The sequence below is a fragment of the Trachinotus anak genome, unplaced genomic scaffold, assembly GCF_046630095.1.
Source record: "Trachinotus anak isolate AG129_WGS33_773 ecotype Australia unplaced genomic scaffold, CSIRO_AGI_Tana_v1 ptg000009l, whole genome shotgun sequence".
Lineage (NCBI taxonomy): Eukaryota > Metazoa > Chordata > Actinopteri > Carangiformes > Carangidae > Trachinotus > Trachinotus anak.
Window position 1 is genome coordinate 4721698 of NW_027273860.1, and position 12051 is coordinate 4733748.

General features: G+C 40.9%; 1 protein-coding gene across 1 annotated transcript; it reads right to left on the bottom strand.

The window, feature by feature from the left end:
• Positions 1-373: 373 nt before the first annotated feature.
• mbtps2 (membrane-bound transcription factor peptidase, site 2) lies at positions 374-11913 on the bottom strand. The gene is made up of 11 exons (XM_071484657.1): positions 11578-11913; positions 10367-10515; positions 9882-10020; positions 8930-9033; positions 8458-8585; positions 6283-6401; positions 5494-5674; positions 3858-3964; positions 3045-3243; positions 2471-2546; positions 374-1431 (listed from the first exon to the last, which is right to left on the bottom strand). Exons 1-11 carry the CDS (start codon positions 11650-11652, stop codon positions 1209-1211), a joined length of 1500 nt encoding a protein of 499 aa, XP_071340758.1. The 5' UTR covers positions 11653-11913; the 3' UTR covers positions 374-1208.
• Positions 11914-12051: the final 138 nt, after the last annotated feature.

Consider the following 12051-nt stretch of genomic DNA (forward strand, 5'->3'; position numbering starts at 1 on the left):
AAATGCTTTTTTTATATGCAAGGTATTTTGAATCATCTGTTTGAAATGTAGAACATAAAATAAGCTGTCTTGCCTGTGGTAAATTACCTGTAGGTGTTAAATGTGTTTGCCTGTCTATAACTGTATGTGTTATGACAGAATCTAGACCTGTCCAGTTGCGGCCTGACTTTCCACACCAGCCTCAAATGACCCTGAACAGGAAAGTATGTGGATCAATGGGTGGAATTTTAATCTCTGATTCCCTCCAAAGAACTAATCATGCATCATCCTTCATATGGTGTTAGTCAAATAGACATTATTTGATTCATCAGATTAAAAAAAAAAAATGAAACTGGCAATGAATCCTCTGACTTATTAAAAGAGAGCCCTTAAATAAAAATCATTCCTTTATTCCACACTTTTGACAATCAACTTTTACAACCAGTTCACAGACAGTTAGAGCCCAAGAGAGTAAAATAATGAAATTTACACTTTTGAGGAAAAGGTCAACCATTTTCTCACTACCCGAGGAGGAGAGGAAATTAACTGAGGAAATTTCAAAATGAGTTTCCCACCTTCAAACATTTTTTTTTGGATTTTACAAAATATTGTAAGAGTCATTTTCATCAATTCATGACTTAATTAACACACTTAGGATGAGGCAGTTCATTTAATTTATTTATTTATTTTTTTTTTACAGCTGATATGTGGTAGTAAATCAAGGTATTGCCATGCATTAGCCAATAAAATTAAGGCTTGTTAAACTTTTTTTTTTGCCATAGGTTAGGCAATGACATGACTTTCAGAGAAATATGGCATCAAACCTTTGAAAAACCAAGACGGCTTTTTCTCAGACTTCAAACACAAACCTGTCACAGATTGAATTCTGGAAAGACTGTGCAGTCCTTGTAAACAGTCACACAGGACAGTGCTTTACAGCAAGTGCTTTATTTATTTGTGTATGTGCTTTTTTTGTATCTAGCGGCAACAAGGTGGAAGAAGTGAGTTGTTTATAGTTTTCCCCGGTGGTTCAGTAAGGGCTTAAAGGCAGAGCAAAGTTGTGTTCAACAGTCTCCAGGAATTGGGCAGTACTGCTGGGAAATGCAGTCTGTTCCTCGTATGTTCACAGTTTAATGGTCGACACGTCTCGGACACATCCCGAGAGAATGTCTCTCGGTCAACAGGGGGCTTCGTTCTTTTTGGTTTTTTTGTCCTGCTAACCGCTGATGCTACCGCGCCGTGACCATCCACAGGCCCAGTGCCACGTTGGCTGCCAGCAGGGCGCTGCCCGCCAGCAGCAGGAAGAAACCAATCAGCTCGCGCTTTTGACGGTCCGTTACCACAGAAACCAGCGTGGCCTCCAGCAGAGCGTTCAGCATCCACTGGCCATCGAGGGCGAAGCATGGCACGGAGTTCACTACAGCTAACGCGCCGGAGAGGGACACCACGTATCTGAGAGACAGCAGGGTTAAGGACGATAAACACAGTAATTCATATACACACATTTTTAGGAGTTAGGCCTATTGATCAGTTTAATCAGTGACTAATAAAATACAGAAATCAGAAATATTCATGTTTTCCTGGAGCATTACCAGGGTTTCTGTAGCAAAGTAACCAAGTAACACCTTTTAAATATCACATAGACTTTGACCGAATACCTGCAAAGTATGACGGAAAAGCTTATTATTTACTATTATGTCATATTTTTCAGTACTTTCCAGCAATAATTCCTAAGGATACAATTAATTCAATCCCAGATAAGCGTCAGGAAATGGACGGATGGATTAACCAACTGGAAATGATTCATTGGTTGAGCTGGCAGGAGTGACAGTGTTTACTACAGGTCTGATGATGCCGACTGAAACTGAGATTGAACTCCAGTTTATATGCGTCTAACGTCCCCTGACAGCTCACACACAAAACACTTCATGACTGCCAACGACAGGCACAGGAAAATATCTAACGAATGCACCTTTGGTCAGTTCTCTACACTCTGGTTTTGTAGCTACATTACCTGGACCAGGAGCTCACGGTGGCTAATGTTAGCTACACACTACTCAGCCAGTCTGTGGTTGTTTTTTGAATATGCATTAACATATACTTTGCTCTTTTACCTGTTTTATATTCAAGTTTTGTTCTTTTACTGATATTATATCTATTTTATATCAACTTATTTGAACTGAACTACATATGACTATATATTTATATATGAACCTAATTCTTTAAATAGTCTGTATCATAAAGTGTCTTATATGGCTTTCTGATTTTGAATTGAAAGCATTAAAAAGTGCCATATCAATAAATGCATTATTATTATTAGTAGTACTGACTGTACTGACTTTCCATCCTTCAAAATGTAACATCCTTTGTTTATATAGTGTGTGAGACCTTGACAGAAAAGTAGCGTTTACTTTATCTGAAGCCGCCTCCTCAGCCGCCATCTATCACCTGATTATAAACGGAGCCGAGTCCGTTTAACATGGAAGGATACTTGCAGAAGGTCTCCAAGAAGATGGGCAGATCCAGGTGGAGGAAACCAAAGCGGGGTATGAAGTTGGTTAGACTCACTGGGGGAGAAAAAAAACAGGAGGGTTTTACTGTCACACTGCTGGACTTTTTTTAGTCTTTTTATTTCTAACACTTGATAAATCTGTGTCTGAAGTGACTGACACAACAAGCCTCGTCCTACACACTCACTGTACGTCACTTCAGACTGGAGAATCAGCTCAACACCCACACTGTAAGCAGCGATTATATCAGCATTACAGTTAAAAGCTCACGTCTAGTTCAGGGGAGAAACGTTAGAAAAAAAACATTTAAACAGAAAATGAAAGCAATTTTGTATTATTAAAAACAAAACAAAAATGAAAACATTATTTATAACTTTATTATAAAATGATTTGTAGTTACTAAATATTAGTAGCTATTTATGACTCAAATTGATTGAATTGTATTCCTCTGTTTCAGTTAAAACAGTTTCAAACTTACCAGTAAATTGGTGAAATAAACAATAAAACACAGAGGGGAGGAAACATTTGTCACCATACACACACAACCATACGTACCAGCGTACTGAAGGTGCGGCGGATACCCCACAAACAGCATGTGTGTGTTGGGAGGGTGTGTGACACGGATGAAGCGAGTCTGGTTTTCCAGAGAGGGCGTGACGCAAATGCTGGCAGTGTGGGAGTGTGCGGCGCAGTCGTCGTCGGTGCGACACACTCGCGTCCCCGTCACCATCTTACGCACCGGCATACAGGCGTACTGCAGCCCGAGCATCACCAACGTAAGAGATATAAGACAAATTAAAAGTTAGGAGTTTATATTTAGATTTTTTTTTCACTAATTAAAAGTAACTTTTCCTCTTGTTGCTATTATCGTTTCCTGGTTTCTAGTATTTATGTCTTTGTGCCTTTGTTATCTTGTGTTCTTTATCTCATATCCTCACTCTGATAATGCATTTTTTAAAATGTTGCACTCCTTATTCTTGTGTCGATTTCTGACAGTTTTTATCTCATCTTCATGACCGTGACCTGTTTATAGAGCACAACTGCATAGAAAATGAGTGACATCCTGCAGCCGGCATACATGGACTGGACTCCCATTAAGCACCAAACAGGAAGTAAACTGTTTTACTTTATGTAGTATAAAGATTTTATATTTTTAAATGTAGCTTTGTGTAATAATAACTACTCTTTTTTGTGCATTTAAGTCACAAGTGACTTAAATGGGAATGGGAAAAGGAAGAGAAGTGAATGAAGGAAGTGATATTAATACGCTCGACTATATAAACGGTTTGGAAACGTGTTCACATGATAAACCAGTCATAAAAACTCCCTGGCTGTGTGTGTGTGTGTGTGTGTGTGTGTGTGTGTCACCTCTCTCTCTCTGCTGCTTCTGCTCTGTGGTTTGATGTAAGAGAAACAGAGGTCAGTCAGGCTGTTGTTGCTGCAGCAGTCCATCGTTCCGTCCAAACGCTTGAAAGCTTCAAAGAGAGAGAGAGAGAGAGAAAAGGAAGATTGATGGAGGAGAGCGACCCAGATTGATTAGGTTTGGCGAGGCAAGCTGGAAAACTGAGAACCACAAAGGATTTCTCTGAATATCAGTGATGTTTTTTTTTTTTCTCCTCTCAGTTGTTAAATCTACTCACAGCAGATTAGACAAGAGCAGAGTATCACACACTTCATGACATGACGCAGATTAACCTGATGACTCCAGCTGTGCACAAAAACTGATTTCATGTACTAAAAAATAAAAAAATGTATTAATTCATTTTCTTTAAAAATACATTTTATTTGCATTGTGCTTTTCTAAGTGTTTTCACATAGGACATGAGACAGTAAAAGTATACAGTAAAAAATGAAACCAGATCAAAGACGTAAGACTTGAGGAAATGTAACTCAGTTCAAAGCCAATTTAAAAAAGAACAAACATGCGTTTTAGATATTTTGTTGGACTAAGTGCACATGATTTTAATAGCAGTAATGTTTTTACCCATATCTGTTGGTTTGTTCACTTATTCATACAAAAACTAATGAACCGATTTGCATCGAATGTGGTGGAGGGATGGTGAACAGCCCAGAGAAGAACACAATACATTTTGGAGCAGATCTGAATCACTTACTATAAATTAGATTTTTTTCCCTCTGAAGTCTGGTGTATTTTGCACGACACTGGCCTTGGCCGAGTGCAGGAATCCAGACTGGATGAAATAAGGCATGAATAACAGATGGTTTGATTTTAAAGATGCTTCTTAACTGATAAAAAAAAAAAAGGACTGAAAAATCTTTACAGCTTGGTTTTCAAAGTTCAGATCTGAATAAAAAAAAACAAAAAAAACAAAAACAAAACAGACAGCTAATTATTGGTTCGCATCAAGTCTAGTTTTCCACTTATTTTAACCGCCAGGCTGGGTGGAGCGAATATAATTATCTGTCTCGTCCTCGTTAAGATGGAGAAAATTACCAGACATCTAACACTTATCAATATGCATATGCCACAAAATGCAGTGGGAAAAAAAGGATGTTTCGGGAGCTAGGAGCAGAGAGACACCGTCCTGTGAGGCCTCTGAATCTTCAGCATCATCAAACAGATTCAAAGAGCTGAAGATGGTCACAGATGGGATCTAAATTTAACACATGCTGTAGTTTATCTGTCTGAAGAAGTCTTTAATTCTACCCTCTGGTTCGGACGAAAACAGGGCTGCAACTCACAATTATTCTCATTATCCATTAATCCGCTATTCTTTATAAATGATGTATAAAAAGCAGTGACAACAGTAACTTAGAGTGGTGTCAGCAATTTGCTTTGTTTTGTCCGACCAACTAACCAAAATATGAATATTTTCTTCATCCTCGCATCTGAGAAGCTGGAAGCAGAGAATATTTGGGATTTGTGCTTGAAAAATACCAGAAAAAGTTCAAAAGTCAGTTTTGATTTTATTTCTTTGAGCATGTCTTTCTTTTATTTTGACAGAGCCTCTCGGGGCGCCCGCTGTACAAACAGCACACTCACCTCGGCCATGAGCCCAGCTGGGCTGCAGGCTGGCGACAGGGACACAGTATCCAGTCTGTGGGGTGTGAGAGAGGTGAGACAGGCAGCTGCTCCAGTCCTCCACCCCCCTGACCGGACAGTCCTCCAGCCCCGTCACGATGTCCCCGACTGACAGACCCCGCGGACCGTCGGCCGCAGAGCCCTGGCGCAAACACACACGCACACACACAAACTGGTTCAAAAAGGTCGTAAGGCCAGGAGAGCATAGTTTGATGGTCAACAGACAGGACACTGTGGCTTCACCATCTTATTTTATTTATTTTATTTCAAACTGTTTTTTAAATTTTTTTTTTTAATTTTTTTTTTTATTGTTTTTCCTAAATATTATTGTTGGATATTTTATTACATTATATTTTAAAAGAAAATTTAATTTTAATCCTGGTTCATGTAAAGCATTTTGTAACTTTGGTCTGAAAAGTGCTGTAGAAATAAACGTTGTTATTATAATATGGATATGTAGGGGGATGACTTGTGCATTGTAAGCTTAGCCCAGGTAAATACAGGATAAACAGAATACAGAAAATTGTGCTGAAGAAGTAAAGCAGTGATCAGTTTAATGAAAGACAAGTGATCAAACCTGACTAGGTGACTTAGGTGACTTCATATTGACTTGTCAGTCAATGGTTAAGTATCTATTGTATCTTAACTATCTAACAGCCGTAGGGAGAATAAGTGTGTTTCTATTCCTTCAGCTAGTGACTATTAAAAAACCTAAACACTGATTAACACTCGAAAACCTGTAACACTGACCTGCACCACATCGATGACGAGCGCCCCGCCCCCAGTGGAGTACATGGGAAACAGACAGACAGGCAACAGGAAGAGGACGGCTAACGCTGCCACACACAGGACAAAGTTGTGCCAGACTCCTATTTAAAAAAAAAACAAAAAACAAAATCTCTTTTATATTTTCACATTTTCAGCTTAGAATTTATGTTTTTAGTTTTTTGTTTGTGTTGACTCTGATGACTTTTGGAAGCATTAATTTGTTATAATAAGGCTGAAACTAACAACGTCATTATTAATTAGTCTGCAGATTCATTTTCTTGATAAATAAAACAGTTTGGTCCATAAAATGACAGCAAAAATAACAGAATGCTGTTTATTTATTTATCATTGATTAATTTTCTGTTGTTCAACTACTCTATTGAATAAAAATCAAACTAATGGTTGCAGCTCTAATATTCAGTTTAATATTCAGATGAGATGAGCAGTGAATTCTCACATTTGAGAACCTGGAAACCTCCAGTTTTTTTTTGTTTTTTTTTTACATTTTGTGCTTGAAAAACAACTGAAACAGTTCCTCCATTATCAGAATAAAAGGGGATTCATTTTTCCTTCTCTTCAATTAACTAATCGATTAATTAACTAATCGTTGCAGCTCTTCAAATTTCCTAATTATAACCTTAAATAATGTAAAACTTTATGATAATGAACACGATCAAGGTACTGCTCCAAAGCCCTTTGAAGCTACTGAAAAACCAGCAGTCGGACCAGGACTGTTCACTGCAGTCTCCATGTTCTCCATACATTCAGACTATAGGAGGCTGTGGCGAAACTGTAACCACTGTGCGCTAAAAATAACAGCATATGATCCTAATTATGTAAGAGGACACAGCCAGTCGCCCAAAACCACACGAGGAAGCGTCTCATTGCCTGATGAGGTCGAGGCAGCAGCGTCATGCAACAGACCAGACAGAGTCTCTGGTTGGGGGGGATGTGGGGGGGAGTAATAGCTTGAAACAGCATATTTTCCTCATGGGAAAAAAAAAATCTTTAGGTGTAAAAATGTCTCCGCTGCTGCTCACTACTGAGGGGAAGAGAATCCCAGAATGCTTTTAATTCCAGGTTAGGTATATTTCTGATTTTGACTTTACAGTAAACAAACTATAAAAGTTGCAACACCAATCTCTACAGGGAGAAATAATAAACATGTTATGTGAGAGAACCCCCCCCCCCCACTGTGAGCACAGCGATCTCCGCTGTGGACAGAGAGAAAGACGGATAAATAAACACAGCATGCTGTTATGTCACCCTCTCTCTCCCTCTATCTCTCTCTCTCTCTCTCTGTGGTTGGTCATATGACTTGACTGCACGTCTCAGTTTCACGCCTGCAATCACCACCCAACTTATTTTCTTGTCACATTAAGCAAAGGAGAAGCCTGAAGGAAATTTTCTCCAGGTAAAGCTACAGATGGTTTTTGCAGCAGCTCTTTGCTGCCCTCTGAAGGACTGCAACAACAAATACAATCATTTTGTATTTTTGATTATTTACACCCTGACGTCTGTTTCCCAGTGGCAGCAAGGCAAGGCTGGGCAAATTCACATTGTCATACACTGAGGTCATTCAATGTGTTTACCAGACAATAAAAGAAGCATAAAAATAGAGGTAAAAAGCATAATAAAACTGATTATAAAACAGCAGATGCACTTGCATCTTTTAGTTGAGTAAAAGTGTCAACACAGCTCAGTAAAAACACTCACAAACACAAGTCAAGTTATATTTTAACATCACAGCAGGTCGACTGCTCTCTAATCAAAAACTGAACTATTTTTGTCGACCAGTCTGCACTGAAGTAATCACTCATGAGCCGGCTCCCGCTGATCACCTACGGTGGCCCGTAGGAGACATCAGTCCCATTCATGCGTGACTAAGCGCCAGCTCCACCAATCAATTCATTAAAATCTAATTTTCTTAATTGCAGAGTGAAATGATTTGATACAAAGCTGCTGTCTGCTGCTCAGGAATAAAAGAACGACTTTCAGAGTGACCTTCGCTGGGGAAAAAAAAACTGCACTGAGCATTTAAACGCAGTACCTGTAATAATTGTGATGAATCACAATGAGCAGGCAGAATCATCAGGATCATTATCACCTCGGCCCTGGGCAGTGATCAAAAGTAAAAAAAAAAATAATAATCCTTACCAGCGCAGAAGATGCGGAGCTGCTGCGTGGGTGATATGAGGTTGAGGTGAGTGGTGAAGAGGTCCACGAAGGCACCAGGATACACCACGAACACAAACATGCCGAAGCCGTTCACTCGCACCTGCTCCCTGCAGGGGGTGATGGAAAAATATTCTCTAAGTACTTTTTCTGAAGAGGAGACCACAGGAAGCACATCACATGGTTGAAGCTGAAGGTCCAGTCAAACAGAGGGACAGACTGACACCAAACCTGGTTGAAAAATGTCTCAATTTAAATGAGAATCTGAAGAACAGCTCCAGTGTGTGTGTGTGTGGATAATATCACTTGTTTAAAACTAAAAACAAAGCCGTATTCCTGTAGCACCCACCCATACTCTACTGAATTAAGTCTAAACAGCTGGTGGACGATCATCAGCACTCTGCTGGTTGCCATAGTAACATTTTTTGTGTTATCGGAGAAGTGGGTGTGTTACCTCAGTGCTGCCACGGCGTGGCCCAGCTCATGTATGACTCCACTGAGCAGCAGGGCGATGAAGAAGTAGGCCAGCTGACTGGTGGGCAGGTTGACACCAGGGACCTCGAGAAACAACATGAGCTCCGTCAGATTTGTATTGCATTCAATATGATTTTTATGTGTATTTTAAATCTTTTACGGCAGACGATTTAATTGCAATACAGTCAAATTTTTTTTTAAGCTGCATTAATGCTCTATTTTACGCAAGCCCTTTTTTTTTTTCTTTGTCACGATCATTTTGCTTCTTTTCATCTATATAAACACTCCTGAGAGGCAATAAATAAATAAATAAACTTGCCCCTTAGGGCTTCCATACCATTTGTCTCACTCAGATATATATAAATCTTCCTCTCCACTTTATTGTTTAGTGTCATGTTTTGCTGAAGCTGTGGTTTCCTGTGCAGTCTGCTTGCCCCCCCCCCCGCCTCTTCTGTTGGCTGTGAGGTGCATTTTCCACCTCTCCAGGCTGAATACTATACACTATAAATGGCTCGCTAATAGCTTCCCATGAATCACCTGCACAGGTCCGCAGGGAGCAGCGCTCACATTAATGCGCCGCCATATGACACCTCAATGAATAAAAAGTGAAGAGGAGGAAAATGCTAAATAAGAGCCCTCGTCATGATTAGGGGCTTTTTTCGGCCCCTCATTTAAATTTCCACTTTTGTATGAACATTCAAGGACGATTATGCTCTGAGCTGCAGTTAATCTGTGGACTGAAAACAGTGAAATTTTACAATATTGGATCCAAACTGCATCTTTCTGGATGTCACGTGTGTCTTCATGTGTCACGCCAGCAGTTGAAAAATGGAACACTGAACCCGCAGAACAAAGCATCCTCTATCTGTTCACTTCCCCTGTTGTGAATCACCTGTCACAGCTCGTAAATGTCCAGTGCGGCGGGTACCTACCACCACCTGCAGGGCCTGCTGACTTCCTATCCGAGGGTTGTCTGTGGTCATCTGAGCGAGCGTCTGCTGCAGCGTCTTTATCAGCAGCACCACCGATCCCACCATGGCCACTATACCGAACACCAGGCCGCTGCTGAACCTGGGAGAGATAAAAAAATTGACACAACAGAGGATTCATTTCAGGCGGTGCAATCTGGCCAAACTTTATGACCATATAAATGTAGGAAATCCATCTGAAATAAAAGCACTGAGTGAGCCCGGAGCTTCTCCTAGATCCAGATCTGATTCACTTCTATTACTTGTTTTAATGAAATTTGCGAAAGTTTATGATAAAAAATAAATAAATAAATAAATAAATAAAAGTGTTAATCTAAATCGTTAGTGATTTAGTTTAAGCTGACCAACTGGAAAATCTTCCAAAAACTTGTTAAAAGCCAGAGCATGAACGTGAGGATGAATAATGCAGGAAGAGTTTGTTTCCTCACCACAGGTAAAGGGCTCGGGGGTTGATGCGGGCGCAGAACGCAAACAGCCGGTTGAACATGGTGGTCTGCCACCGCACGTGGAAAGGAGACAACATCAGCCCTCGACTCGCCAGCCATGTCTCGTAGCTGATCCGGTGCGTGACTGACGACTGCGGGACAGAGACAGAGTCAGTGGAAAAGTTCTCTGATGGATAAACTACACTGAGTGACCTCTTTATTAGGTACACCTCCTAATACAATCAAATACAGTTGCTCATGGTGCCTATATTGCTGTTTTTTTCACACCATCATAGAGATTATAATTGAATTATATATTCATGTATATATAGAGTTTGATGGGCTGTTAGCTGTGTAATGCAGATGAACTGCATCATATTCAGGGTTGACTGCATTAGATTATACAGCTGTACCTAATTAATGAATTATGCACTTAATAATGTAATTATTGGACAACATATACTTAGCCAATAAGTATTACAGTGCACAATATATATATTTAATATATACAGTCCTGTGCAAATGTTTTAGGCACTTTAGATATTTACATTTTTATCCATCATGACCCCAAACGTACAGTCACACTCATGAAGAACTATCTTCAGAGAGGAGTAGAACAAGGAGTTAAGCAACAGATGGTCTCTGGCCCCCACAGAGCCCCCATCTCATCGTGACGGAGCCAGTCTGGGATCACATGACGGGACAGAAGAAGAAAGAAGTTCTCCCAGATGCTTGAAACAACCTGCTGTTTTCTGTACTTAAATAAAAGCTGACTGAGCCTAAAACTTTTGCACATTTCTGTGTGTATTCATCTAAACAACCTACAAACCAGAGCAGAAGCCTGACTGCGAAGGCTGAAACTGACTCACTCTGCAGAGCAGCACAACGATGGAGAGGAGCTTTTTAAAGAGTCTTTAGAAATATTACCAAGTCAATGTTATTCATACAGCCCAAAATCACAAATGATCTCAATGGGACCAAAATGTACAACATCCACCTGACTTACCTGAGCCTGTATTTACTTCTGCTTTACTATGTGTTTTTCTCTGCGTGCATTGATTCTGATTCATGATGAATTTCAACCAGCTTCCAGATCACTTCCCCAGCTCCTCTCCCTCTTGTTCGCCTGCATCCGGTCTGTGGACGCTGCAGCTGTTCATCACTGCGTTCATTTCTCCAAAAAAAACCCCCCAAAACCCAGAGCGCACACTCACCCTCAGCAGCGTGTCGGCCAGATAGACAGCGCACCAGGCTGCCACCACACACACCAGCAGAGGCACAGGGATCATGGTGCTCCCCACGGCTCGATCATCCGAGCTGCGCCGTCTCCATCACTCCCTCCGCCCGCTGTTCGGCGCGCAGCTAGCCGCGGTCACACGCGTCCGCCGCCGCATGAAAATGTCAGCCTCTTCTGTTACTGACCGCGGAGGACGCCGGGGTCTGTTTTCAGAGATGCTCTGGGTGAAGGGAGCCGTCAGGACTGTGGGACAAACGCTTCCTGTTGGGGGGGGGGGGGGGATTCTTCTTCTTCTTCTTCTTCTTCTGCTGCTGCTTCTTCTTCTTCTTCTTCCTCAAAGGCAGCAGCAGCAGCGGCCACCAAACAGCGCACTGCCTCCACCCACTGTTCAACTGGAGGAACGACCATTTCCTCCAGTTTGTCCTTCTTTCAAACATAAAGAAACAGACAG